This window comes from Gossypium hirsutum, chromosome A01 (assembly GCF_007990345.1).
Source record: "Gossypium hirsutum isolate 1008001.06 chromosome A01, Gossypium_hirsutum_v2.1, whole genome shotgun sequence".
NCBI classification, from domain to species: Eukaryota; Viridiplantae; Streptophyta; class Magnoliopsida; order Malvales; family Malvaceae; genus Gossypium; species Gossypium hirsutum.
In genome coordinates this window covers 10,046,962-10,074,318 of record NC_053424.1, presented here as the reverse complement: position 1 = coordinate 10,074,318, position 27,357 = coordinate 10,046,962, and the positions used below count along the sequence as shown (strand labels likewise).

Here is a 27,357-nt window from a genome sequence, read left to right as displayed (position 1 = left end):
TTAAAGATATGACAAGTATCATATTTATTAATGTAATTAAATTTTTATATTTTTTTACTATACACTAAATCACACTCTCAATTTGCTTGTGAAATTTAAAATTTTTTTATAAATTTGTATCAAATAATTTTAGCTAAAATTAACAAATGGAAAAAAAAAGAAGGGGGGGGGGTGGGGGAAGTCCAAGAGGAATGCAAAGACTGATGATAAAAATGCCAAAAACAAAATCAAAAGCTAGAGATAAACAAACAAACAAAGAAATAAAAAGGGTGCAAAAATGCTTCATGCGGCGCTACACGTAGCTGCTTGTGGGTTGGTTTAATGGTAAACCCACTTTTCCCGCGTAAAATATTATTTAGGAAAGATTAAAATAAAGTTTTAATTAATAATTTAAGGAATAAAAATCAGCAATGGAAAATTATAAAATTTGGTGGTGAAGGATGAAGTGGGGCTTTTTCATTTTTCTTTTTCTTTGCTCAATGGTTGAGTAATTAACAGGTAAATAATTTTTTTTTTTGGTTTAATATTTGAGAATGTTAAGAATTAAACTACTCAGAAATAAATGTTAAATTAACATTATGTTTTTACAAGAATTACGTTTTATTTAACTTTGATACTAAATTAATATATATTTCAGATCATTTTATTCTTTGAATATTTAGAAAGATCAAATTTTCTATTTGAAAGATTTCATTAAAAAAAAATAGAGAAATTTTGAAAGTAAACTACATTTTGGTGACAAATTTATAAAAAAAATTGATAATCATGTCTATCTATTTTACATTAACTTATGTTTTTTTTTAAAGTGTAATATATCTCACTATTTTACTAATAAAATAAGGCTATCAATATATAAATTTAAAATGATTTGTTGTGCTAATTTAAAACAAAAATTATTTTAATTAGAAAATGTAAGCAATTTAAAAGAGGAAAAAAAGATTAGGAAGCCAGATTGAAAGAAACACTTCTTTACAACTCTTAAACAGAAACTAAAATTGTTTATAAAGAAAAACCTAATTAATTATTGTATATATTGAACAAAAATGCAAAAAAAAAAAAACGTTTGAAACTGCTTGGAAATTTTTCCCTTATCTCACAGCCTCCAATCCTTTCTCCTTTCTCCCTTGATTCTTCAACATCCCTGCAACAACCTTCACTTTATTAGTTGATCTATAACCAAATAATAAAAAAATCGCTTTTAAGATCAATCAAATTACTTTTAAAAAACCAAATAAAAAAAATTAGCAACATAAATTTTTAAATTCAATTTTTTGAACGGATTTTTAATTTCTTTTTTCTTTTGTTAGTAAGTAATGCAGATTGAGTTTCCACTAGGCATAGACAGAATGTAAGTTTAAGCATGTTAAAATGCGTTTGTTTTTTTTTTTTACAAGTGAAAATAGATTATAAATAATTCTAAGTCTAATTAAATTAAAATCTAAAATCTATTTTTTTTAAAAAATTATGATTATATCTAAAAGTTTGAATTTAAATCAATATCACCTCATTTTTATCGATACAATCTAAAGAAAAAAAAAACATTTTTATTCACTAAGAATATAATAACCCTACCTAACTAACCACAAAATCAGAATTTATCTAAACATTAAACACACCAACAAAATGAAGTTATAAAAAATCCTATTAATGAAGCTATGACCCTACTTTCTTTAATGAAAAGATTTTCAGTTTCGGAAGATGAGAAAATTAGGAAAGAGAATGGTTTACCTTGAGGTTTACAGTGAGGAGGTTCTTCAAACAGAGATAAGGAGAGTTGTTTGTGAGCAACACCAATGTCAAACAAGATGAGACCAGAATTAGGGTCATCTACTATGATGTCTTTAACAGGTAACCAAAGGAATAGTTCTTCTTGGGTTAGCCCCACCACCCCAATGAGGCTGCCATAGGTAAGGTTAGCCTTCACTACGCTGTCAAAGAACACCCTGTTTTCATACTTGGTCAAGCATGGTCCATCCAACAATACTTCTAGGCTTCCATCTTCTGCTAGTGTATACGATTTCACTTCTTTTGGGAGTAGCCCAGCTGGTAATCCCCTTGAAACTAGAACATCATGGATTGAAGTGGAATGAGAAATAGAGAAGAGTAAGGGAAATAATGAAAATACGAAAGTATAGACGCTGCTGCTCTTTTTGTTTCTCAGAATAGCCATGAATGCATAGAAAGATTGGGAAAAAGAGAGACGAAAATAAAAAAGAAAAAAGAAAAAAGAAAAGAAAAGAGAAGGAAAAGGACTTTAATAAATGGTTAGGAAAATTGGAATGACTCTTTTGTCCTTTGTTGGTGAATGTGTCCAATATATTTATATAAAAGGAGGTAATGTCAATTTTATTTCCGCTTTAATTAATTTTCTTGTAATAGAGATTCTTGTACTAGGAGTAAAATTATATTTTATTTTTCTATTAAAAAATAGATAAATTAATCCTTGTACGTAAGATTAAAAAGTAAATTGATATTTCATGTTAAAAATTTTATTAATTTTTACTATTAAAAATTAGGATGGTTGATAAAATAATCAGATAATTACATATGACGTATTAGATGTACCTTATTTTGACATATAGTGAGTAGTTTTTAACAGTTAAAATGAATGAAAATTTTAATTTGCTTTTTGATCTAATTTATGGGGACTAATTTACTCATTTTTTAATAAAAAAATAAAATACAATCCAACTCTTAATATAAGGTTGTCCGTGATAGTTTTATCGTTAATATATGTGGTAAGCTTCCTAATTAAATTAAACAAATAAATCAACCAAGTTGGAAAACAGTAGCATCTCAAATTTCTTTTATGAAAAAAAAAGTATGTATTTGGTTCAGATTTTATACATACTATTTGGAGAAAAAAATATATATTATCAAATTGCATCAATTTCTTTACTTCTTTTTTACTTCTTCATTCACTTGAGTAGGGCTATAGTATATGATTTTTTTTTGTTTGACAATATTCTTAATTTCTACTATGCATCTCATTATAAAACAATTGAAAATGTTTTCATAAAAATGAAGGATAATTTATTAAAACAGTTACTTTTGTTTGTCTCAAGTTACATTTTATTCATCTATGTTTGAAATGTTACATTTTAGTCATTTACGTTATCGGGTTGTAACATTTTAGCCACTGAGCCATTAACTACCGTTAATGGTGTAATGATAAGTTGACATGCCACGTTAAATCATCATTTCAAATAAAAATTTTAGGTTATATTCTACAATCGGTCCCTATATATTTTTTTTATTTTGAGCAATTTAAATTTTTTTCTTTTATGTTCTTTTAACTTTCTTTTTTTCTTTTTTCTTTTCCATTATCTTCTTCTTCTTCTTCTCCTTCTGCTTTCCTCTCTTCTCCATTTCTCTTAACGTAGTTTTTCTATGTTTTCCATTTATTAAAACTAGTCCACAAGCTTGCCTCAATCGAAAAAAATTAAATTGTTCAAAAAAATAAAAAAGTATAGTGGCTAGTTTTAACAAATGACAAACATAAAAAAAATTACGTTAAAAGAAAAGCAGAAGGGAGGAAAACAGAGAGAGAAACGGAAGAGAATGATAAAAAAAGAAAAAGAAAAAGAAAAAAGGAAAGTTAAAAAAATATTAAAGGAAAAAAATTAAGTTGCTTAAAACGAAAATTTATAGGGACCGATTGTATAAATTAACATAAATTTTTTGTTTGAAATGATAATTTAACGTGTCACGTCAACTTATCGTTATACCGTTAATGGCAATTAACGGCTTAGTAATTAAAATGTTACAATGCGACAACATGAGTAACTAAAACGTAACATTTCAAACATAAGTAACTAAAATATAAACTAAGATAAACAAAAATGACTATTTTAATAATGTACCAAAAAATTAAAAGTGAATTAATTTGAACATTATCATATTAGTAATTACGTAGTTGTTGCTCTTACGTTTTGTTTCTAATTTATACAATAATATATTGGATCATATTACAAGTTCCCAATATCATACTTCTAATCATTCTAAGATAAGATGCAAAATAATTTTGTTTGACACTTCCCCTAATTATTACATCTCAGAAAAAAAATTACCAATAAAATAAACTAAAATGTCATACTATTTAAGAATTTTCTTTTCTTTTCTTTTCTCACAAGCAAAAAGAAAAAAAAATCAAGTAACTGAGACAAGAAATTGGATACCCTACCAAATTGTTGTGAGGACAAAAGATTAATCAATCCCAATCTTTATTGTTTAGATTTGGATGTTGCTCTAAGGCAAGCAAAATTATTATTCTTTTATCAAAACCCTAACCCTAATCACAATGATGATCATAAACTAGGGTTAATTAACCCATGGGAAGGTAATTTGGTCAAATTCACCCAACTCAATCTTTTAAGCTTAGTTAATATAGGTAAGTAACATAGCGGTTGCATGTTGCAGTTAAAAAGATATGAGACTCTCCAAGTACCCCCCACTCAAATGCCGATGTTATAATTGTAGTAACTGAAAGGGCATATATATCATTTCACCTTCCGCAGTTTAGACTCTTGATTTTTTTATTTTTTATTTTTTAAATTCCGTTATGTCTATAGGCTTTGAAGATTAGAACTTAGCTTTATTTGGAATTACTGTCGGAAGAAAAAATTAAAGAAAAGAATTTTCTGAGAAAATAGGACAAAATAGATTCTTTAATTACCTTTTCTGCCACTTTGGGAATGAAAAGTAGCTCAAATTGAGAAAGTTGTTTGGGTTTATTGAGGGGCAAAAATAATTGCGTTACAGCGGAGGGACCCATAGTAGATGACCCACCCAAATGATTTGACACATCTGGCACTCCTAGCTGGCCAGATCATCACAACTTGTAATTTCAGTTCAACGTTGTAAGAATTGGATGGAAGACATTGTATGAGTTGGATTTTTAATGTTTGGCTCAATGGATTTAATTCATTAAAATCAATTTAATTAATTAAAGTAAACAATGGGATGGAAGACATCGTATTAGTTGTTGAGAGAAAGAATTATATCTTTTTTCAGTGTTACATTAATAATTTTATTTTAAATTTTAAAATTTTTATTTAATTTTTTAAGATAAAAATATTAAAATTCAGAATAAAATGTTAATATAGTATTAAATTATTGAAAAAAAGATGCAATTAATATAATATTATTATATTATACAATCATTTTCTAATTTCATTAATTTCAAGTTCAATGAATATTTTCGAAATTAAGTTGAAAATTGAAATTACATTACATAAGTAATGAATGTATTGGAGATTTTTAGTGAAATTTCTTTCCATGTAGTTTGAATTATACTTAAATTAATCGATTATTATTGTATTTAATGAAATGAAATCTCTAAATTCCAGGTATGGATCATGCAGCTCCCCACACTGCGTGACCACTTTCGATCGTGGAATTTAGCCAACATATTTTTATAATTATTAAAATATAATAATTCATTTAATATTTATTAAAAATATAAAAAAAATATGTATCTTTTTAGAATAAAAGTAAAAGTTTTTACTTAATTAAAAAGCAAAAAAGCTGCTATAAAGAAAACAAATTGCTGCATAGAAAACATTCTACGAGATTATCATTTCTATATATGACTCACATAATTCTATATTTACCGTTTTATCATCAGATAAAACATTCAAGTTAAGTTGACCAAATAAAGCTGTATGATGAACAAACTTAGCAAAACTATCTTTTTGACTCATTCTGTTGTTACAAAATGCAATTTGATGATTTTATTTTTAGGGTGTTTTTATTTTAGTCAGTAAAACATTAAATTTTTAACGGTTATTCACTATATACATTACATTATATTTACTTTTATTTTAGTCATTCAATTTTTAGATTGCTTTCATCTTGGTCATTTGAAAAATATCTTTTTTAATATTGATTTGGGTAAAGAAATCAAGGATTAAAATGAAAAAAAAACTATAAAATATAAAATAATACAAAAATATTGTCAAATTATACTTGTTTATCTCATTGCCAAAAATTCTAAATTTAGGTTTTGAAATATACATTGTTAAATATTAAGATTCAAAATTATAGTAATAAATTGATTGACATTATCAATGGATAATTAAAAAAATTTATAATTTATTTTGATGTTTTGAAATTTTTTAAAAAAATTATCAATAAAAATTATTATCTTTAATAGTTGTATATGAAACCCAACTTTTTTTTACTATACAATCACCAATCTTCCTTGTTAAGCTAAAAGTAAAGAAAAATCCTTACAATTAATTAAATTAATTAGTTTCATCTTCCATGCAAAACAAAACTCATAATCTTTTTATCACTTATTTACCCAAACAAAGAACAAGTAATTAATTTAATTAATTGCAATGCTATTTTCCTTTATTTTTAGCTTAGCATGGAAAATTCGAGATTATATAATCAAAAGAAATTTAAGTTTCATAGAAAATTATTAAATATGAGTTATTTGAGTTGTTTTCGTTAATTTTAAAATTTAAAATGATATTAAATTAATTAAATTTAATATTAGAGTAACAAAACAATTGATATTATTAATGAATAAAAAAAATTCAACAATTAATTTTGATGTTTTAAAATTTAAATTTTCAATATTAAAAAAATCAAATTTTTTGGTAATGAGATAAACAAGTACAAATTCATAGTTTTTGTGTATTATTTTAGATCTACCACCTTTTTCACTTTAATCATTAATTTTTTTTACCCCAAAAATTATTTAAAAAAGATATTATCTAGGTGATCAAAAAGAAAACGACCTAAAGGTTAAGTGACCAAAATGAAAGTGTAAACATGATATGATGTGTATAGTTAACTGTCGTTAGAGATTTAACACTTGGGTTACTAAAATGAAAGCAAATAACTCTAATATCTTAGGGCTATTTGTTCCTTATTTTAGTAGGACTTTTAAGTTTTTTAGTTATTTTATAATTTAATTTTGATAGATTTTAGGAATTTTATTTTGTTGATGTTTTAAGATAACTATATATTTATAATGTTAATTCGGACCAATTTTCGATGTGATCTTATCCAATGTAGGCCCAACAAAGTATGGGAAAGAATAGCATGAAATAAGCAGATTTATGTTCTAACGGAAAATGTCTTTGACCCAACGAACATAGGCAGGCGAATCTCCATTCCAACGAAAAATATCTTCGCACAGAGAAAGCAAACAAATGACTTTTCACTCCAAGCGCATATATCTGATTTTTTTTTAAAAAAAAAGTTATGCCTTTTAAGATTATAAAAGGGAAAAATAACGAAACGAAAAAAGGAGGGAAGAAGAAGAAAAAGAGGAGGAGCTGGCCAAGCTTTCCTGCATCAAGAATTGATGGATTCCAATGAGAAGACGGAGTTTCTCCATCGTTTTTCCTTTTTGTTTTATTTTATTATGTCTAGTTATTGTTTTAATTTTAAGATGTTTCCCAAATTCCCCATGAACAAAATCTATTTTCTAGGGTTACAATGGATTTCATGCTTCCATCTCTTTTTATTATTAATAGAGTTTAGATTATTAATTTGTTATTGTTCTTCTTTGATAATAGTCTGGCCAACTATTAGTTTGACAAAACCTCAAGAAAGCGAAAGAGGACTTTTTATTTTAGGTCTAGAATGAATAACTCTTGGTCTTAATTAGATGGGCCAATTTGTGATTCGTAATTAGGATAGGAATATACCTGATTACCTTGGGTAGCCATAATTGGGGTCGTTCTTAATCAATTTAATCTACATTATTGGCATAGGCATATAACTCAATGGTTAATTAAATTAGTTCTTTAATTGCTCGGAAGAGAATTAAGTGAAATTTAGTTTCCCAAGTTAATAATAAACTTATTAGGATAAACTAGATGGAGATAGATCAATTTGCTAACGCATTTGATGAAATTTTTGGGTTTTACCATTTTGTTTATTTGATTTAGTTTGCGGTGCTTATTTTTATTCACTTTTAAATTAGTTAAAAAATTTATTATCAATTAATTTGGATAGTTTCTAGAGTAATACTTGGAGATTGGTGTTTCGATTAGTAATAGCTCTCTATGGGATTAATATTTTATACTACTTGGAACAATACATATACTTGCGTGATCAACAAAAGCCCCTTAAAATTGGGTGACCAAATTGCAATGATTTCATTTTAAGTGATCAAAATAAAAGTGCTTTAAAAATTGAGTTACCAACTAAGTAGGTTAATTGAATAATATAATAATGTCTTGATCTCGACTTAAACGTTTGCCACCAGGGGCGAAGTCAAAAAAAATTTTTAGGGGATCAAAATTAAATTATAATTTTTACGATAGTAAAATGTAATTTTTAAAGGATTATATCAAAATTGTATCATTTTTAAGAGGATCGAAGTGTAATTTTAATTTTAGTAATTTAAAATTTTAAAAATTTTAAAGAGAGGGGAGTCCCCAGTAGCCTGGTAGATTCGCCCCTGTTTGCGACTTTTGTTGGAGATTATTATTTAGTAATGTGGGTTGATTTATTTCCATAATTTATTCATTCATGTGTTTTGTTGGAGTTATGGCCTCTAAAGCCTTTGTTTTTATGGCTCTCAATTGTTTGTAATTCTTATTGATGTGGTTATGTCCCGATGTAATATTAAATATAAAGAATAGTGGCATTAAAATAATAGAATGGGTGAAAAGCTCCAGAAAAAGAGGCATTCAAATCTCATTATTCATTCTTATGATCATCAATTTGTGGGTTTTAAACGCCTGCATTTCTTCTTTAATAACATTTCATAACATTTTTCTGGTTTTTACATTTTTAAGTCTTCTAAGTGTATTTTTCTTTAATTATTATATACTCCTATTTTCATTTAATACATTAAATAAAAAAAATCCCTGTTTTGTATGTGCTTCTTTGAATTATATTTTTTTCTCTAATTTTCATTTATAATTAATATGATGATTAATTCACTAATTTTAGCTTCTTTGGTATCAATATAGTTATTAGTACAAAAACACATGAGTTAAAATTAATTTAAATACATTTATCTTTCTATTTAAGAATTGAATAAAAATTATAAATAATTTTAGGTTTTATATAAAAAAAATAATTTTTTATTAAAAAGGTAGGCTGGGCCTTATAACTCAAGGACATCACGTACTTTCCACCATAAGTTATACCGATAGTATCACCTAACTAGACATTGTTGTCTATTGATCCTTATAGATGAAGAATTTTCTGAATCGATTACAAAGTGTTTACATATTAAGTTAAAATTATTGTGGGTTAAAGTTAAAATTATTATAGATGTAAATGATAATATCATATTTGTATCATAAAATTTTTTTATAATTAATTTAAATTAATTAAGAGATAAATAATAAAAATATATATTATCAGTACTTAAAAATAATTAAGTAATAATAAATAATTATTTTATTTCTAATTAATTAAATTAGTATGAGATAAATAATAAATAAAAGAGTTTAAAAAATTCTGATGAACGCCATATCAAATTTGAAAAAAGCCACCTTCCAATCTAGTTTAATTGAGGAAAAGAAGTCAAATTTTATTTATGAAGAAAATCACCTTTTGATATTGTTCAACTGAAAAAAGGGATGTCAAAACTTATTTTAAGAGCAAGTCACCATGATAGTTGAAGTGGGATCAACAATGTAAGATCAAGTCTAAATGACTATTGGATTCAAACTCTCTTCAAACCTATTTTCAAGATTCAAGTCTCAACAACTCTTGAAGCAGACATTATTGACTCAATATCAAGTCTCGGTTGTTGGAAAATATGGATATCACATATATAATAAGGGTAATTACATGTTATTACTTACTATAATGATAGGTTAGCCCAAATTAAAAGTGATCTAATTTGGTTAGAATTTTATTGGGCTTTAATTATTAAATAAAGTATGGGTCAAATATGTGTAGATACTCTAGTAATTGAATTCTAATTAATGATGGGCTAATTAGAATTTGAGTAGAATTAATATGCCAAAGGTTATAAATATTAGGGTTATGGTCCTCAAATTATACACAAGATATATTTTCTAATATCCCATCATTAGGAAAGAGAGAGCAACTTGTGTGCTAATTTAGAAGATCAAATCCCTAAAATTCGGTAAAATTTCAAAGAATTCATGGATTCAGGTACGTTTCCGCATTTAGTTTTATTCTTGATATATTCTTGATGATTTGACATGATAAATCCTGGTTTACAGTTCTAATTTTATATTAGATGTTATTTAAAATTCTAACAAGTGGCATCTGAGCTTTGTCTGTTGAATCATTGAGAATAAATTGATTCTTTATTATTTTTGGATTGATTCATTTTTCTTTTTTAATTTTATAGATTTGATATTTTAATTATATATTATGTTGAATCTTTGAGATTCTTGATAAATTTTTGGGTTTTGATTTTTTAAATAAAGTTTTAGGGTTTTATAAATATAATCTAGTTTAATATTTGCATATACTATTCGAAAGATGAATGTTTGTTTATTTATTTATAATCAATTGATAAAAATTAATTTGTGAGATTTCTTTCTCTTCTTTTCACACAACTATTTTATAAATTTTGGTTAAAGTCATTATTAAATTAAAGTTACAACTTACAACTTTTTGCAATTGAAGAATTCCAATTAGGTTGTATAATTGGTTTTAAAAGTTAATTCACTTGATAATCGAACAAATGAATGTTGGTAAGTTTTTTTTTTCGTACTATTTGTTTTAAATTTTTTGTTTGTGGTTGAATATATATGGAGTTATCATCTTTTGTCTTTATTCATGATGAATTATATTCACCATTGAATTTAATTCATATATACGAATGATTACTTTTGGTTTCTGTTATAATTATTTTATATATTTGGGTTTTTTTTAAATATGGTGACTATGAATTTTCATAAGTAGTTGCTCATATAAAGGCTTTTATATAATTTGTGATTCTTTTTATATTTAGTGGTTATGGTTTTTTTTAAGTATGTGTGCGTATAAAAAAAAGTTTTATGATAATGTCTTTAGTCATGAATATAAATTTGAGTTTACATGAAATATGTAAGGCAAGCTAGTATTAATTTTATATTATTATAATTGTGTATATATTATGTGTGTATATATATTATATGCATATCAATGATTTTGAGGATTAATGCATGATTATAGTTTGTGTGAATAGGTGTTTATAACCATTATTCAATAAGATATCTTTTATAGTTTAATTGGTGAAATTAAGTTTTGATGGATATCATTGAAGTTGTTAAAATTTTTTTTGTTACGGTTATATATTCAATTTTATGGGTGTTTCAGTGCAAATTCATATCAACTATATACATATTTAAATATTTTGGTTTTAAGTTTGGTTCTATAATCTTAGGTTTTGGCATCTTATGGTTCCAAATATTTAGTTAAATTATGATGATATGGTTTATTGTATGAATTGTGAGATATGCCAAATATTATGATTTTGTTTTTTTGAGATTTATTGGCTTGAAAATATTTTTCAAGTATTCATGTGAATATCTGCTTAGTCATAAATACTACTTTGGATTTACATTGTAAATTCAGAGTAAGTTTTTCAATTTGATTATGAATACATGTATATGCGTGAATTGCTTTGATGTTTTTATCCATGCCAAAATTATGAATACATGTGCTTGTTAATTATTTGACTTTGAACCACTACATTATTTTTGTTTGGTTTTGATATATATGGTTTTGGAACAAAAAAAAAAAAAAAGAAATAGTCAAAAATTAAGGTTTTTGGTTTTTTTTTTTGTTGCATTATTAAGGCAACATTATTTTGGATTATTTTAGAGTCTATAAAGCAATAAAAAAATAGTTTTGACATTTGACTATTGGGGAAATTTAAATTTGAATATTGTTATGTTTATATATTTTAAAATAACTTAATTGAAGCAAAAAGTCACCAAAGTGATTTCTTTGTATAAATTATTTTGTTTTAAAATAAGAAAGTTTGTGTGCGTGTAACTTAAGTCATGTTGATATTGATCAGCCCACATGAAGGTTAATAATATTACATGTGCAACTATGGTGATAAACACGTAACGATTATTCGGTTTTACATGTGAATAATAAATTGGCCCAAAGGAAGATTTATTGTTCGACATGTTTTTATTGTCAATGTTTGATTACTACACCAAGATATCACTTACAATTTAATTTTTTTTCCAAAGATGAAATATTAATGGAGTGTCCAATATCTTAAGATGAGGTTTATCTTTATTTAAATTATTTTGGTTTAAATTTGAAATCTTATGTGAGGTTGTTTATGGTTTAAGATTTATTTAACTATTATTATATTTGCTAACATCATTGTATGTTGTTTTGGGATAAATATATATACATATATATACTATTATCTTTTAATTTGATTGAAAGATGAAATTAAAAGAAATATTTTGAAATAAATAAATTCAGATTTTGGCTTTAGGTTTTAATTAATGATGTCTAATATTTTTAAATAAATTAGTTGAAACAAAATACCACCAAAGTGATCTCTTTTGTGTAGATAAATTTATTTAAAATATCAAGATGATTATATGTTTTTGTAATTCATGCGTTTATTAATTGACCCAAAGGTAAGTTAATATTTGACAAAATTTCAACAACATCTGTGGCGATAAATGTATGACAATTATAAGGTACGTTATGTGAACAATATGTTAGTCCAAAGATTAATTCATTGTTTGACATAATTTATTGTCAAAGTTTGATTGCTACAACAAGAGTACCGCTTACTGTTAATATTACTGTCCAAAGACTTGATTTTAATGTTGTGTTTGGTATCTTGAGATGGGATTAACCATTATCCTGAATTTATTGTTTACTTATGAATATTGATGTGAGCTTATTTTTATTTATTTTTTGTTCTATATTCAGCTAATTCATATTCTACTGCTACAATATGTGCTAATATAAATTCTATACCCGTGCTTAATGGGACTAATTTCAATGAATGGAAAATGCACTTACTTATAGTGCTTGACTGTATGAACATAGACCTTGGACTAAAGGAAGAACTACTCGTACCTCTCACTTTGGAAAGCACCCCCTATGTTAAAAGGTATTTTGAGAGGTGGGATCGTTCAAATTGCATGAGTCTAATGATCATGAAGCACAACATTTTAGAAGCCTTTAAGGGTATAGAATTTGAAAAGATTACTTAGGCCAAGGTTTTCTTGACGAAATTGAGAAAGGTTTTGCTAAAAATGATAACGTTGAAATGACATCATTTCTAACTTCTTTGATGTTTATAAAGTATAAGGGTCAAGGAAATACTGAGCGATCTAAAGGCTATGAATTTTACGATCCCATAATTAGGAATACTTTTTTGAGATGAGAATTTTAACATTCTTTTAGGATGTTGAGTTTGGAGGGATAAATAAGGTTAGATACATTGTTTTTAAAGAGGAATTGAATTTTAACTCAGTTCCTACTATCACTTTTGATGATGTTTAGGTTATCATACCTATTATTGATTAAGAAGTGAATCTAGAATCTCAATAAGACAATATTGAACAACTCCTTATTCAAGATGAGATAATTGTTCCAGAAGAACAAACTCAACAACCTCCAGAATGAATGTCATTAAAAAGGTCCACTAGAGAGATGGTTATAATGGCTTTAATGGAATATTTTGACATTAAGCTACATCAGATGAATATTAAGTTAATGGTTTCTCAATGGTAACATTGATCATATATTTATATGGTGCAATTAGAAAGCTTTGTGTCTAATGATGCAAACTTAATTATTTGTAAAGAACTTCATCTATGGGCTTAAGGAAACTTCTCGTCAATAATATTACAAATTTTACCTAATGATTATCTCATTCGGTTTAGAGCTGAATTTTATTGATAATCGTATATACCATAAGTTTAGTGGGAGTAAGGTTCTATATTTGGTTTTATATGTTACTGACATACTGATTGTCAGTAATAAGTATACCCTCAATCAATGCCCTAAGAATGTTTTTGAGATTACAAAAATGCATTAGATTTTTTACATTTTAGCAGTGGAAAGTCTAATATACGTTCAAGTTTGTATACATTGGAATATTGTGTACATTATTGAGATGTTAGGCATATATTTTAAGCAACCCTGGTTTGGACCATTGGATAGCATCCAAGAAGGTTATAAGTTATTTTCAGAGAAAAAAGATTACATGCTCACATATCGAAGGTCTAATCAGATAGAGATCATCAGGTATACAAACTCTGATTTTGATGGAATATAGATACAAGATTTTATCACTAAGGTGCAAATTGTGAAAACAAATTGCAGTCTTTTATTCCAATAGCAACAGGAGCACATCAAAGTCAAAACACATAGACTTTAAGTTCCTGATTGTAAAGTAAAAGCTCAGAGTGTTTAGGTGCCTATAAAGCATATTAGGACAAACTTCATGATTGCGGATTCGCTTACTAAGGGACTACACCCAAGGTTTTTCATGAGCACATTGCTCATATGGTTGTAATATCATTTAAGGATATTTGTTTTTAGTGGGAGATTGTACTTTTAAATATTTTTATGTATAGACACATTTTTAGTTATTTCAGTTTAAAGATATTAAGTTTATTTTCTGCAGAAATAAAGTTTATTTGGTTTATGCACACTCTGATTTTGGTAAGGTTTGATCTCACTAAGGAGGACCAGTTGGAAATAGACATGTTTAGATCATATTGCATGTAATTTCCATGCTACACATCTATACTTGATCTATGTCATTAGGTTGTGCTAATATATGTGATCATGGATGGATTTAGTTACGATATATGTAACGAAAGTTCCATTGGTTCTATGTTAACATAATTAATGGATGAGATTGTTCAAAATACCTTTTGGATATGATAGTAAAATTTTGAGCTCATAAGGTTATATAATGGCATGTAATTATTGAGTAATTAGTATATATATGTGGTCCAAGTGGGAGATTGTTGTAAAATATGGACATCACATATATAATGGTAATTACATGTTATTACTTACTATAATGATAGGTTAACCCAAATTAAAAGTGATCTAATTTGGTTAAAATTTTATTGTACTTTAATTATTAAATAAAGTATGGGTCAAATATATGTAGATGCTCTAGTAATTGAATTCTGATCAAATTCTGATTAATGATGTGCTAATTAGAATTTGGTTAGAACTAATATGCCAAGGTTATAAATATTAGGGTTATGGTCCCCAAGTTATACACAAGATATCTTTTTTAATATCCCATCATTAGGAAAGAGAGCAAATATTCTTTGAATTTCTTGTGTGCTAATTTGAAAGATCAAATCCCTAAAATCCGGTAAAACTTCAAGGAATTCATGGATTCAGGTACACTTCCGCATTCAGTTTTATTCTTGATTTATTCTTGATGATTTGACATGATAGATCTTGGTTTACAGTTCTAATTTTATATTAGATACTATTTCAAATTCTAACATCGGTGACCCTTGAATTAAATCAAATCAAATTTTCAAGCAAACATCTCACCAAACTCAGCTTTAAGATCAAGTCTCGATGACCTTTGAAGCAAATTGCATCATTCAAAGATCAAGTCAAAATTACATTTGGATCGAAGCTCTATCAAACAGAAGAATCAAATGAGTTTTCTTTGTAATCAAGAAATCTAGAGATTGTATCTTCTTTTCATGGTATCAATACAATTTGACTCCAAATTTTCAAGTCAATTTACGACTTGAAATTTTTTTGTACGAATTTATAGCTCGCTTGGTGGGAAGCCTTTCATCTCTTCTCTCCAAAAATGAAAGTTCAAAGTTGCAACGATCTCAAAGAAGATCATTATTAGCAAACCAACGATGATGAAGCATGTATAATTAGCTGCCATTAGAGATTTAACTTTTAAGTGACTAAAACGGTAAATTTCTCTAACGATGATGATGAAATTATAAAAATTCTTTTTGAAGTGACCAAAATAAAAATGTTTCTAAAAGTTAGATGACCAGTACTTAGTTTGCCCAAAATATTAAGTTGAGACATTCTAACTAAATCCAGTGGAATGATTTTTCTTATTTCCACTCAAAACGCAAACATAAGTGGACTTCTAATTATCCATCAACCCGAACTAAGTTGAATCTAGAACCAATTATTAAAATTAAGTATTAACCCACATCTTAAATCAAAATTTAAAATTTAATTAAAACAATACAATTTTCAAAGCTTAATTTTTTGAAATTCGATTGTCACTTTTGATAATTAAAAAAAAAAGAAAAGAAAATATAAACTACATAATTGGTTACCAAACTTTCATAAGTTTTCATTTTAAGTATCGGAAAAAGAAAATCATTTTAAGCACTACAATCAAAAACTATTTTCACTTTAGGCACTGTCATTAAAAACTTTTCACATGTTGGTCGCCTATTGTTAATTCAATATTATTGTACACTAATAAATTTTCATTTTGATCACTTATTTTTTTAATTAATTTTATTTAAAAAAATAAAAAAATGGTTTTTATAGGGAATTGAGTTATTCAACACGGAGATGAACCCTAAATTTTTCCTTTCAACTCAATTCATTGTAAAAACTCAAGTAATTCGCTGGAAAATAATTTTCATGTAAAAACTCATGTAATTCCTTGTAAAACCTCAAGTTTTTTCTTTTTACTGGGAAAACATTTACAATTAGTTCTAAAAAATGAATAAAATTAAAGGAAATTAAAAAGTCAAGTTTTTCCTACAAAACCCAGTTAATTCTTTGTAAAATCTCAAGTTATCCCTTTTAGAAAAAAAACTAAAACTAATTCTAAAAAGGAAAAATAATAAAGGAAATTAAAAAATAAATTATTTTCCATGTAAAAACAAGTTTTTTCATGTAAAAATTTAAGTTTTTTCCTACAAACAAGTTTTTCCCTTTAACTAAAAAAATAAAATTAATTCTAAAAAAATAAAATAATAAATAAGTGACTAAAATAAAAATTTACTAAAGTTGGGTAATTAAAATGAATGTACAATAACATTGAATTAACGACAGATGACTAAAATGAAAACCGTTTTTAATTGTGGTAGTTAACTCGTGACACCAATTTAGTCAGAGACTTAAATAATACTATAGATAAATATACAATTGGTGGAAATAATAATGTGTGCATATAAATTAAAATGTATAAAAATAGTAAAATAAAATTTTAGTTGAGTGGTAAATTAAAATTTTTAATAATATAATTAGTTTGGGTTCAAATCCCACCATATTTATATTTTTATTGGTCTTTTTTAATAAAAAGACTAAAGTACCATATATATACATAAGCACAATTGAAACCTCATTCAATTGTGCATAATAAAATTAAAATTTATAAAAATATCAAAATAAAGTTTTAGTTAGCGGTAGATTTAGATTTTACTAATGCAATTGATTTGGGCTTGAATTCTATCATATGCAAATTTTTATTGATTTTTTAATTAAAAAGATTAAGCTGCCATTGAATAATATAACTTATTTTTAATTACTGGAGGACATTTTTGTAAATTCTCTAATCAAGTTTGTTGACTCATGACACCAACATAGTCAATAGCTTAAATAATAGTATAGATTAATAAAAAGTAAAATAGAGAAAATTAAACTAATATTATATGAGATTTACCGATTGAACATTAATTCAGTTGACATTATTGTTATTCAACAATTAAAAGGACATGAGTTTAAGTACGCTTAAAGGCATATTTTTTTTATTTAAGAATTTAAAGAGAAATTTATGGGTTGAAAATAATTAATAAATAAGATTTTAAAAAATAATAATAAATCAGATTAAAACCAAAAGTGTTTAAGGTTATGAATAGTAGAATAATTAATAAATAAAAAGTATTACCAAATTTATAGTTCTAACTTACATATTTTACAAGGAATAAATAAACTTTTATTGAAGAAAGAAACATCAATATATCTTATTTTCTAATAATAGCATAAGATATTTTTAATATTTTAAAAAACAAATTATTAATTGCTTTTTGAAATTAAATTGATAATTATTAAATATACTTTATTTTTTTATCAAGTGTTTGGTGCAGTGGCAAGAGGGTTCTTTTTATGGAGAGATGAAGTGTTAAAAATAAGTGAACGAGATATATCGAAAGAAGGCAGAGAGGAATAGTGGAGCAAATTAGGTAACACCATGTGTAGCGAGAAATAGTGGTTGGTAAGGTGGAGAAAGAAAATTGTGACTAACAATAAGGCTAAGCAAATAAAATAAGTTCAGAGAATTTTATAGAGGGCTTTGAGAATCAAAATTCTTAAAGTGCTAAAAGTCATTTCACCAGTTGTAGAAAACTCCTATTTATAGTATTTTAAGAATACAATTTACAAAGTTAGTAATTAATAAGAGTAATGATAGTTATTTCTTAATTACAATTGCATTAATGATAGAAAGGGATAGTGGAAGGTTTTGTTGGTGATGGTGGATAGTGAAGAATAATTCACTATGTTTATGAAACGAGGGGGAAACACTCAACATTACAGGAAAATGTTAAAAGGAGAAGTCTTAACTACCTCAATATTTGATACACCAAGCTCTCCAAAACATCCCAAAAGTGAAGATAACATAAGAACTCTGTCATATTTCAGTATTACTTCCACTTCTACTTTGGTGAAGCGGGACCATTTGAAATATCTTTCACGAAATATCTCTTGAAACGCAAGATGATGATTATTCTTAGATGAGAGTTGTTTATGAATAATGATTATTTTAGCTTGTGATAGGTGCTAAAATTAACATGTTTTAGCCTCATTCTTAATTCATTTTTGGGTGATTATTCGATGTTAATGGTGAATTTTATGCTCCTAATCTTTTAAATTCATATTTTAATACTTAGAAGAGCATTTGAGAGTAAAAGGAGCGAAAATTGGAAAATTGGAGCAAATTACAGGAGCCACATGTGTTGACCCCTTCTACACGGCCGTGTTAGGTTTGCGAATTGCACTACGAACATTGGAAAAATGTGATTTTTAGGGTTTTTCGAGCATTCTGAGACTTGTATATAACAAAAAAATAAGATAGGAGTGGATCATTATAGAATATTCAAGAAAACAACTTGAAAAACACCATTAAAGCTGATTGTGAAACAGATTTCCATCAAGATTGATGTAACACCCCTTACCCGAGACCGTTGCCGGAATCGAGTACGAGGCATTACTTAGCTTATCTTATTAATTTTTAAAAATGTAACGCCCCCTTACCCGAGACCGTTCAGCCATTAACCTTTGGGTCTAATTGCTCTTTAAATCCATCTTTTTAAATACTTAAGCTATTTAATCACATCTCACAATTTTACAATTAGTTCAATTTAGTCCTTTTCACCTAATTAACTACCGAAATCTTAAAATTTCTTGACGAAACTTTAATACTAACTTATTTACACTCCATAAATATTTCTAAAAATATTTATGGCTCGGTTTATGAATTCGAGGTCTCGATACCTCATTTTAGACCCAATTTACTTATTAAATTCTTTTCTCTCTTTTTTTTACACAAAATTCACTAATTCAAAATTCTTCTAAATTCACACTTGACTCATAATTATTAATTTATTAAATTTTTAAACATACTTGTCGGATTTAGTGATCTCAAATCACTGTTCCGATATCACTGAAATTTGGGCCGTTACAATTGAAGATTCTTTTTTGATTTATTTGGAGATTATTATGAGTTCCTTTGTTTCTTGTGGTTATAATGTATTTTGGATGTTTTTATTTGTTAGCATGAACTAATTTTCTAAATACCGAGGGAGATGAACCCTATGATGGATTCTGTCATTTGATTTTTATTTTACGCAATAAAGACTTAGATCATGTTCTCAATTATGTGTGCTTAATTCTTGGTTTAATATTTCTAAACTATTGATCCATGTTTGATGTCTTAAATCTGAGGAGGAATAGACCCTGTTTAATAGTAGATCTAGCATAATTGAGCGGAGTTGCATGCAATCCTAGAAATAAGACGACATAAATCTACTGGATTAGAGTTAAATCTAAAAGGGGAATCTATAGATCGAGTTAATGCGATAACAGGAGTTTTAATTAAAAAGAAATTTAAATTAATCAACCTAGAGTCAGTTGCTCTTATTTTTGAAGAGAGATATTAACATAATTTAAGGATTTCTATAGATCAAGATACTAAGTGAATAAATTGCGTAATTTAGATTGATAGTGACAGATGAAGTCTAGGTAAATTATTTCCTTGGTATTGCTTCACTTTTTGGTTATTATTTGATTATTTTCCTAATTTGTTCTTTGTCACGTTCGTATTTAATTAATTTAGTTAATTTTAGTTTTAATCAATCACTTAAAGACAATAATTACTAGTACTTTTAGTTCTTTTCTCACTGTAGCTATACTATTAATTGATAGGTGCACTTGCCTTAGTCGAATTTTTAGTTAGTTTCGTGGATATCAGCTTGTCAGGTCCTAACATGAGTTGTTCTCAATGTAGAGGTTGTTTCGAATAAATGTTATTTGTGGTGATGATTTTCTTAGTAAAACTTCTTTTGTATAACGACTCTTCCACAAAAACACAATTGTTCTAAATATAAGTTGTTTCAAACAAAGGTTGTTTCTGAAACGCCATTATTCTAAACAAAAGCTATTCTAAACTTTAGTTATTTTCAACATGAGTTGTTCTCAAATAAACATTGGATGGTAGCTATTCTAACTAAGACCTTATTATGAACTAGCTATTTTGAACATAACTATTCCTGAATAATAGTTGTTCTGAACAATAACTATTCTAAGCAAGAGTTGTTGTTCCAAAAGAGATGCACTTGGTAGTACAATTTCCTAAAATATAAATTTCTTTATCTGAAGAGATAAAATGTTAGTAGCCAAAATAGAATATCTACATTATTGAACGCTTATCTTATAGATGATATTGTTGAAAGGAGCAACTCTAAATCCTAAACATGAAAAGTAACACAAAAATGGTAAGTATAAAAAAAAAACTTTTTTTAAAATTATAATATAACTAATTAAAGGGTAGATTACATTACTAGTCATCCAATTATGTTTTTCTCTCTCTTTTTTAATCATACAACTATGAAAAATTATAAAATGATCACCAAACTATTAGTAAATTTATTTTTTGTCCATCGAACTATGAAAAGTTATAAAATAGTTACTCAACTATTCAAATTTTCTTTTTACTAGTCACCTAACTATATTAGATTTTTGGGTGTTTTCATTTTTACCTTAACGAACTAGTGATAAGAAAAAAAGATAAAATGAATAGTTAGGTGAAAAAAAAAGAAATTTACTAATAATTAAGTAACTATTTCATAAATTTTTATAATTAAATAATAAAAAAAATAAATTATAATTGGATCACTAGTTTATCCCTAATTAAAACAAAAATATTAAAATTTAAGGAGCCATGTACCCTGCCAAACTTAAATCAAGCAGAGATCACGTTTTAAGCTGCCTTTTTTTCCCCTTCTTTCGTGTTTTCATTTTAGTTGACTTCTAGTCACGTGAAGACCGAGAAACGAGATTTCACCCCATTTTCCAAACACCCAAATACTACAAAAACAGCACTGGCTTTCATCCAATACAACAGCACTCAATTTCAATCATGGCTGAATTTATGAACATACATATATATATTTTTTTAGGATACGAATCTGTTCAGTTTAAACCAAAAAAAATCATTAAATCAAATATCCAAATTCATTTACAACACGAGTGCTATTTAACAAACTCTCTTCATTGTAATTAGCTAAAACATGAAACACCAACATGAAACATCAATCAAAACTTGTGAATTATGCTCTCTCAATTCTCATCTTCAATCCATTTTAATAATAGACCCCCGCCCCCCAGAAAACCTTACCTGTTTTAAAAGGAACGATTATCTCTAAAAAAAGGAACAATTAAGATTTTCAGTTCATTATCCAATAATAATAAGTTGTTAGGCATTAGCTGTCTCTAAATCTCTAAAAAAAAAGGTGAAAAACGAACCCATGATGTTGAAGCCTGTTGGCTAATGAGACATGGTGTGACCAAGTCATTGGTCAAGGGTTCAAGGACTGGAGAAAATGAAAAGGAATTTAGATCTAATTAATATAGAAAACTATCTCATGCATAAAAAGGTTTCACCTCAAATTTTGTTTTAATAGATTAATTTTGTTAAATTACTTCCATTTATATACTTTATCAACGAGATTTTGGTATTATTAATAAAAGTTAAGATGTAAGTATTTTGAGGCCCTCAAAATTATTCATACTGCTTATGAACTAACAAAAAATCATACTCATAAGTATACATTTTGAAGACGGATGATGAAAACAAGGTAATTGTCTAATGTTGTGAGTTGACTTCCTGGTTCAGTCAACAATGAGAAGTTTAGTGGTAAATTGTAGTGGTAGGACCCTAATCCCATTCACGCCCTTTAAATTCTTCCGAATTCAAAGCAAACGAGTAAGAATGGAAAATGGAAATCCACTTCATTTACTATTCTACAATCGGCTGTCTTCAACATTTTCTCTTTTTGTCTATTGTTTACACTTAAGAGAAAACATGGGATTTCATTTGATTAGTGCTAGTCTTAATTGACAATCATTTGTATTGGATGGTGGATAGGAAAAATAATGAGCAACTTCAAGGAAGATGTGTGTTTTTTTTCAGTTATTTGTTTACATTATAAGACCTTTGTTTGAGAGTTTTTTCTCTTGCAACATCAACTACCTCCCTCGGTTGAGTCAAGAAACTCCTTTCATCAGCAGGTTTGATCCATGTTCTTCATTTCCCTTACATCTTCATATTTATGTTCTACTCAACGTTTGCATGTTTTCAATTCCTTTTTTCAGGGTTTGAAGTTCATTGGATACTATTATAATATCTCCAAGCAAACATCTGAGTAAGTTCTTGAATCCATCTTCATGTTGATGTTATTTTCAATGTTTCCAGTAATTTTTATGGTTGATGTTAAGCTCGAAACATGACTTCTGTGAGGTTGTTTATCCATTTTATTTAAATCTCCAAAAACTTAAAAATTTTCAATTCTTCTTCATATTGATGTTTTACTGCAGAAAATTTGCAGGTTAATAACATAAAAAGAAGATGGCGGATGCAATCATACAAGTTGTAGCAGGGAAGCTGATTGATGCCCTGAAAGAGCACAGTGGTCGAGTACTTGAATTTCGTAGCCAATTCATGGAGCTTAAAACACAGCTTGACTTCATGAAATCCTTCCTTGCTGATGCTAACAAGCTCAAAAGGAAGGAGGAAACCGTGAAGACAACTCTAAGCATGATCAGAGAATTGACCTATGATGCCGAGGATATACTTACTGATTGCTTGCTCCGAGCTGAATTTCGTGACCATGTCTTTCGCTGCAACCATTTCCTTCCACGAGAGATGATCTTTCAGCACCGAACTTCAAAAAGGCTCAAGGACATCAATGGACGGATAGAGAAGATGCACAAGGTCTTGAAAACATATTTAAAGACAATCGGACAGCAAGGTGTCCATGACGATGTCAGCAGTGTGATTCATCGTCGATGGACGTCGCCTGCTTTCGACGAATCCAGCATAGTTGGTTTGGCTGAAGATACAATGAAGATTATAGGGTGGATTCTTCCTACGAAAAAACAGTTGCACCAAGTTGGGATTATTGGGATGGGGGGATTGGGGAAAACAACTATAACCCAGAAGATCTTTAACAACCACGCGATCCTCGAACGATTCGAAGAGAGAATTTGGGTGTCCATATCTCAAACTGTGAATGAGGAAGAAACAATGAAGACCATGCTGAAACAACTAGGAGAGGATACGTATGGATTGGATATGGGTCAAATGCTGCCCAAGATTAAACAAGCACTTGAGGGTAAGGACTATTTGATAGTGATGGATGACGTTTGGAGTGTTCATGGCTGGTGGGAAAGATTGCTTGCTGGATTACCCAAGAGGGAGGGACAGAGCAGTGCTGTAATAATCACTACCAGGAAAGAAAGTGTTGCCATTGAAATGGGGGTGGAGAAAGCTCGAATTCATCAACCTCGCGTACTCAATGAAGAAGAAAGCTGGGCATTGTTTTGTAGGATTGCATTTTCTTCAGAAAAGGAAGCAAAGCAGCACTATGAGTTGGAAGAGCTAGGGAAGGATATAGTAAAGAAATGTTGTGGACTTCCATTAGCTATCAAGACCGTAGGAGGCTTGTTGAAATCGAAAACTTTGTCGACTGATGTTTGGAGACGAATTCACAACAATTTCCACGATGAATTGGCTACTAGAGAAGGTGAAAGCTCGGTTATGGCTTCCTTACAATTGAGCTACGATGAGCTGCCAACTCGCCTCAAGCAATGCCTGTTATGCTTCTCCATTTATCCAGAGGACTCGGTGATAAGTGCTGAGCAGTTGGTTCATTGGTGGGTGGGAGAGGGTTTCGTACAGGGAAAAGACAGCCGGACTGCAATCGAATTAGCATTTGATTACCTCTCAGAGCTCATCAGTAGATGCCTGGTTGAAGTTGTGAAGCAGAGAGGGTTCGATGGAAGAGTCTACACTTGCAAGATGCATGATCTTGTGAGAGACTTGACCATTAAAATTGCTAGAGAAGAGTCCTTTTGCAGCTTTGATGAACATGGCAAACAAAGACCCAGCATACAATCTCGGCGTTTGGGTTTTACAGGGGAAGAAGATGTGAAATCACTGAATAAAAAATCAAAGCTCCGGGCGTTCCTGATGATGAACAGCTCTCCAGTTAGCCCCGATAAGACCATTCCACTGTTCAGAGTAAGGTCTCTTAGGGTGTTGGATTTTTCTCTGAATAAGCTAGAAAACATCCCCATTCCCAAACTCCTGCATTGGATCATCTCTCTTCAACGCTTATCATATCTGAACCTAAGAGGAGTTGCTTCCCTCAAGGAACTTCCACAGTTAATCGGTGATCTCCGGAACCTTCAGCTTTTGGTTTTGAATGGATGCAACAATCTTCAAAAGCTTCCCTCATCCATCACAAATCTGCAGAAGCTAAATGTACTGGATTTAGGGTACTGTCCTATGATGCGATATCTCCCACAGGGGCTTGGGAGGCTTTCAAATCTTCAAGAACTCTCAGGATTCACAGTACCAAGTGAAGCTGACAGGAATGGGTGTCGTTTAGGTGAGCTTCAATGGCTGTCAAAGCTTAAAGTACTGCGAGTAAATATAAACGAAGAAAGCGACATTGCAGAAGAGGAACTCACTGTCCTTTCCCACCTCAAACAACTCAAGGTTTTGTCCATCAACACAGAAGGATGCGAGAAAGAAGAGATTTTCAGGAAACTGGATGGCTTATCTCCTCCACCACATCTTGAGGAGCTGTATCTGAGGTATTACCGTGGAGTGACGACGCCAATGTGGATGAATCCCAAGTCACTTCGTGATTTGCATTATCTTTGTATCGAAAATGGAGACCTGCAATTCGTGCATCCAAGCTTCGAGGGTGGTAAAACCATTACATGGAAAGTTGAGGGGCTTTGTCTCAAGTTCCTTGCTAGGCTGCAAGTGGTGTGGGATTTGGTTATGAGTGTGATGCCTAGAATAAGGTATGTGGAAGTTAGCCATTGTTACATGCTGAAATCATTCCCCTGCAACACTGAAAAACTTGGGGTTTGGAGGAAATGAGAAAGAACCAAGTTGCTAATTCAATGGAGGAGATGATCCACTTGGTCACAAGCCTCACAAGTTCTTACCGTTACATCATCAAATAATATGCAGAAATTAGCTTCAGATGAAAGCTTACTTACATATTTGAAACTACCAATAATCTTCAATTAAAAACTAATGCTAGCTTCAACTTTTTTTTCCCTTCAGTTGATTAGAATTATTCTTTATAGGTATTTTCTATTTGCCTTTTTTGAAAATTGTCTGGAAGAAGTATGACTTGACACCGAAATCACTCATCAGTATATTAATTGGTTATATGAACATTTAAGAATCAATTAACACATTGTACAATCCCGATTATGCCCGGGCCTCAGAAGCCCAATACACCCAATTTGCCTAGCCCAAAACCCGTTTACAACCCCTAAATCCAATTACAAGCAAACCCAAAGCCCAAACCGATAATCAAAAAAGAGAAAGGAAAAACCCTAGCTGTACTTGTCCCATCGCCCATACTGTCTGCCTCCACCAACCCTCTGTCACCGCCGTTGACCCCTAACCTGCAAACATATCAAGAAAAGGAGAGAATGGAAACAATAACACGCAAAAAAAAAGGCAGAAAATAGAAGCAAAAAAAGAGAGGATAATATCATGTATTCGGCTATATATAGCCAAAGAGAAAATGTAATGTGTTTTACGAAAAAAAAACACGAACATTGAAATACAAAAAAGGAAAGTCGAATATCAAAAGGTGATTTGCGAATGTTCTTGCTTTTCTTTCTCTGAATATATTCCCTTTTCATATTTTGTATGTACTATAGCATAACAAAAATATAAGAAAAAGAAAAGAAGTCATACCTTACGATTAGGCCGTTGATCCCCTTTTGCTTCGCTGAAATCGGAGTTTAAAAGGGAAAATCCAAGGCCGACAAAATAATATATCGAGGCTTACGAACGCCGATCACCGTTCCTAGCAGCGGGCTATCGTTTTTGAAGGAGAACCATTTGAATCGGCTGAGGGAGACGAAACGAGAGGCTGGGACTGCATTCTTTGTTTCGGCCGAATGTATGGAAAATGGGGGGGTTGTTTTTGACATGTTTTAAATGGCCAAATGAAAGGTTTTAGGGTTTCTTAACCCAGAGCATAAAACGGCACCGTTTAGGGCCTGTTCTAGTGGCTCCAAAACGGTGTCGTATAAGGCTTACACGTGCAACCCGACCCGATACTCAGGGGATCCTCGTGTTTAGGTCTCTGAGGGGTAATTGCGCGTTTGATCCCTCGCCTTCGCGCTGGTATCTGATTGAGCCCTTTGTGTATTTTGCATTTCTTTTATTTTTTTCTTGAGATTTATGTAGCGTTGCAAATGGGTTCGTGCCTTAACGCAGCGTTTTAGGACCTGGAAAATTTCCAGATCTGATCCCTATGAATTCACACGCGTCGCACGTTGGTCCCTATCATCTCCCCAATAATTTATTTTATTTACAGATTATCCCTTTTACTTTAAGTCTATTTTAATTAAGTCCATAATCTACATAATGCTTATTTTTAAAAGAATTCGATTAAGCCTTTTATGTGTCGAGATTATTTTATTTATTTTATAAAAATATGTATTGTTTTAATATCTTTACGTTATGTTATTCAAGCATTTGGCATAATATTCCATTTAAATATTTTACACATTTATACATATGTATTACTTTAATAGAACTTTTCATTTAAAATATTCATTATTTTAAAGTTCATAATATTATATAGGTGTTGAGATACTTTAATAATTCCACTTTTTTATAAAATCACCATT

General features: G+C 28.9%; 2 protein-coding genes and 1 long non-coding RNA gene across 5 annotated transcripts; 1 reads left to right on the top strand and 2 right to left on the bottom strand.

The window, feature by feature from the left end:
* Positions 1–856: 856 nt before the first annotated feature.
* On the bottom strand, positions 857–2,246 carry LOC107917586 (uncharacterized). The gene is made up of 2 exons (XM_016846910.2): positions 1,729–2,246; positions 857–1,141 (listed from the first exon to the last, which is right to left on the bottom strand). Exons 1-2 carry the CDS (start codon positions 2,168–2,170, stop codon positions 1,089–1,091), a joined length of 495 nt encoding a protein of 164 aa, XP_016702399.2. The 5' UTR covers positions 2,171–2,246; the 3' UTR covers positions 857–1,088.
* A 20,163-nt stretch (positions 2,247–22,409) lies between these two features.
* On the top strand, positions 22,410–25,701 carry LOC107916551 (disease resistance RPP13-like protein 4). 3 transcript variants are annotated; one of them, XM_016845826.2, is made up of 3 exons: positions 22,410–22,692; positions 22,777–22,826; positions 23,010–25,701. In XM_016845826.2, exon 3 carries the CDS (start codon positions 23,030–23,032, stop codon positions 25,574–25,576), a length of 2,547 nt encoding a protein of 848 aa, XP_016701315.1. In that variant the 5' UTR covers positions 22,410–22,692; positions 22,777–22,826; positions 23,010–23,029; the 3' UTR covers positions 25,577–25,701. The 3 variants fall into 3 exon arrangements, with proteins under 3 accessions (XP_016701315.1, XP_040931865.1, XP_040931866.1); XM_041075931.1 differs by having other exon boundaries at positions 22,999–25,701; XM_041075932.1 differs by lacking the exon at positions 22,410–22,692 and having other exon boundaries at positions 22,730–22,826; positions 22,999–25,701.
* Positions 25,702–25,835: 134 nt separating this feature from the next.
* Positions 25,836–27,031, bottom strand: LOC107916552 (uncharacterized). Its single transcript, XR_001689501.2, has 2 exons — positions 26,414–27,031; positions 25,836–26,115 (listed from the first exon to the last, which is right to left on the bottom strand). It is a non-coding gene; the product is annotated as an uncharacterized lncRNA (long non-coding RNA).
* Positions 27,032–27,357: the final 326 nt, after the last annotated feature.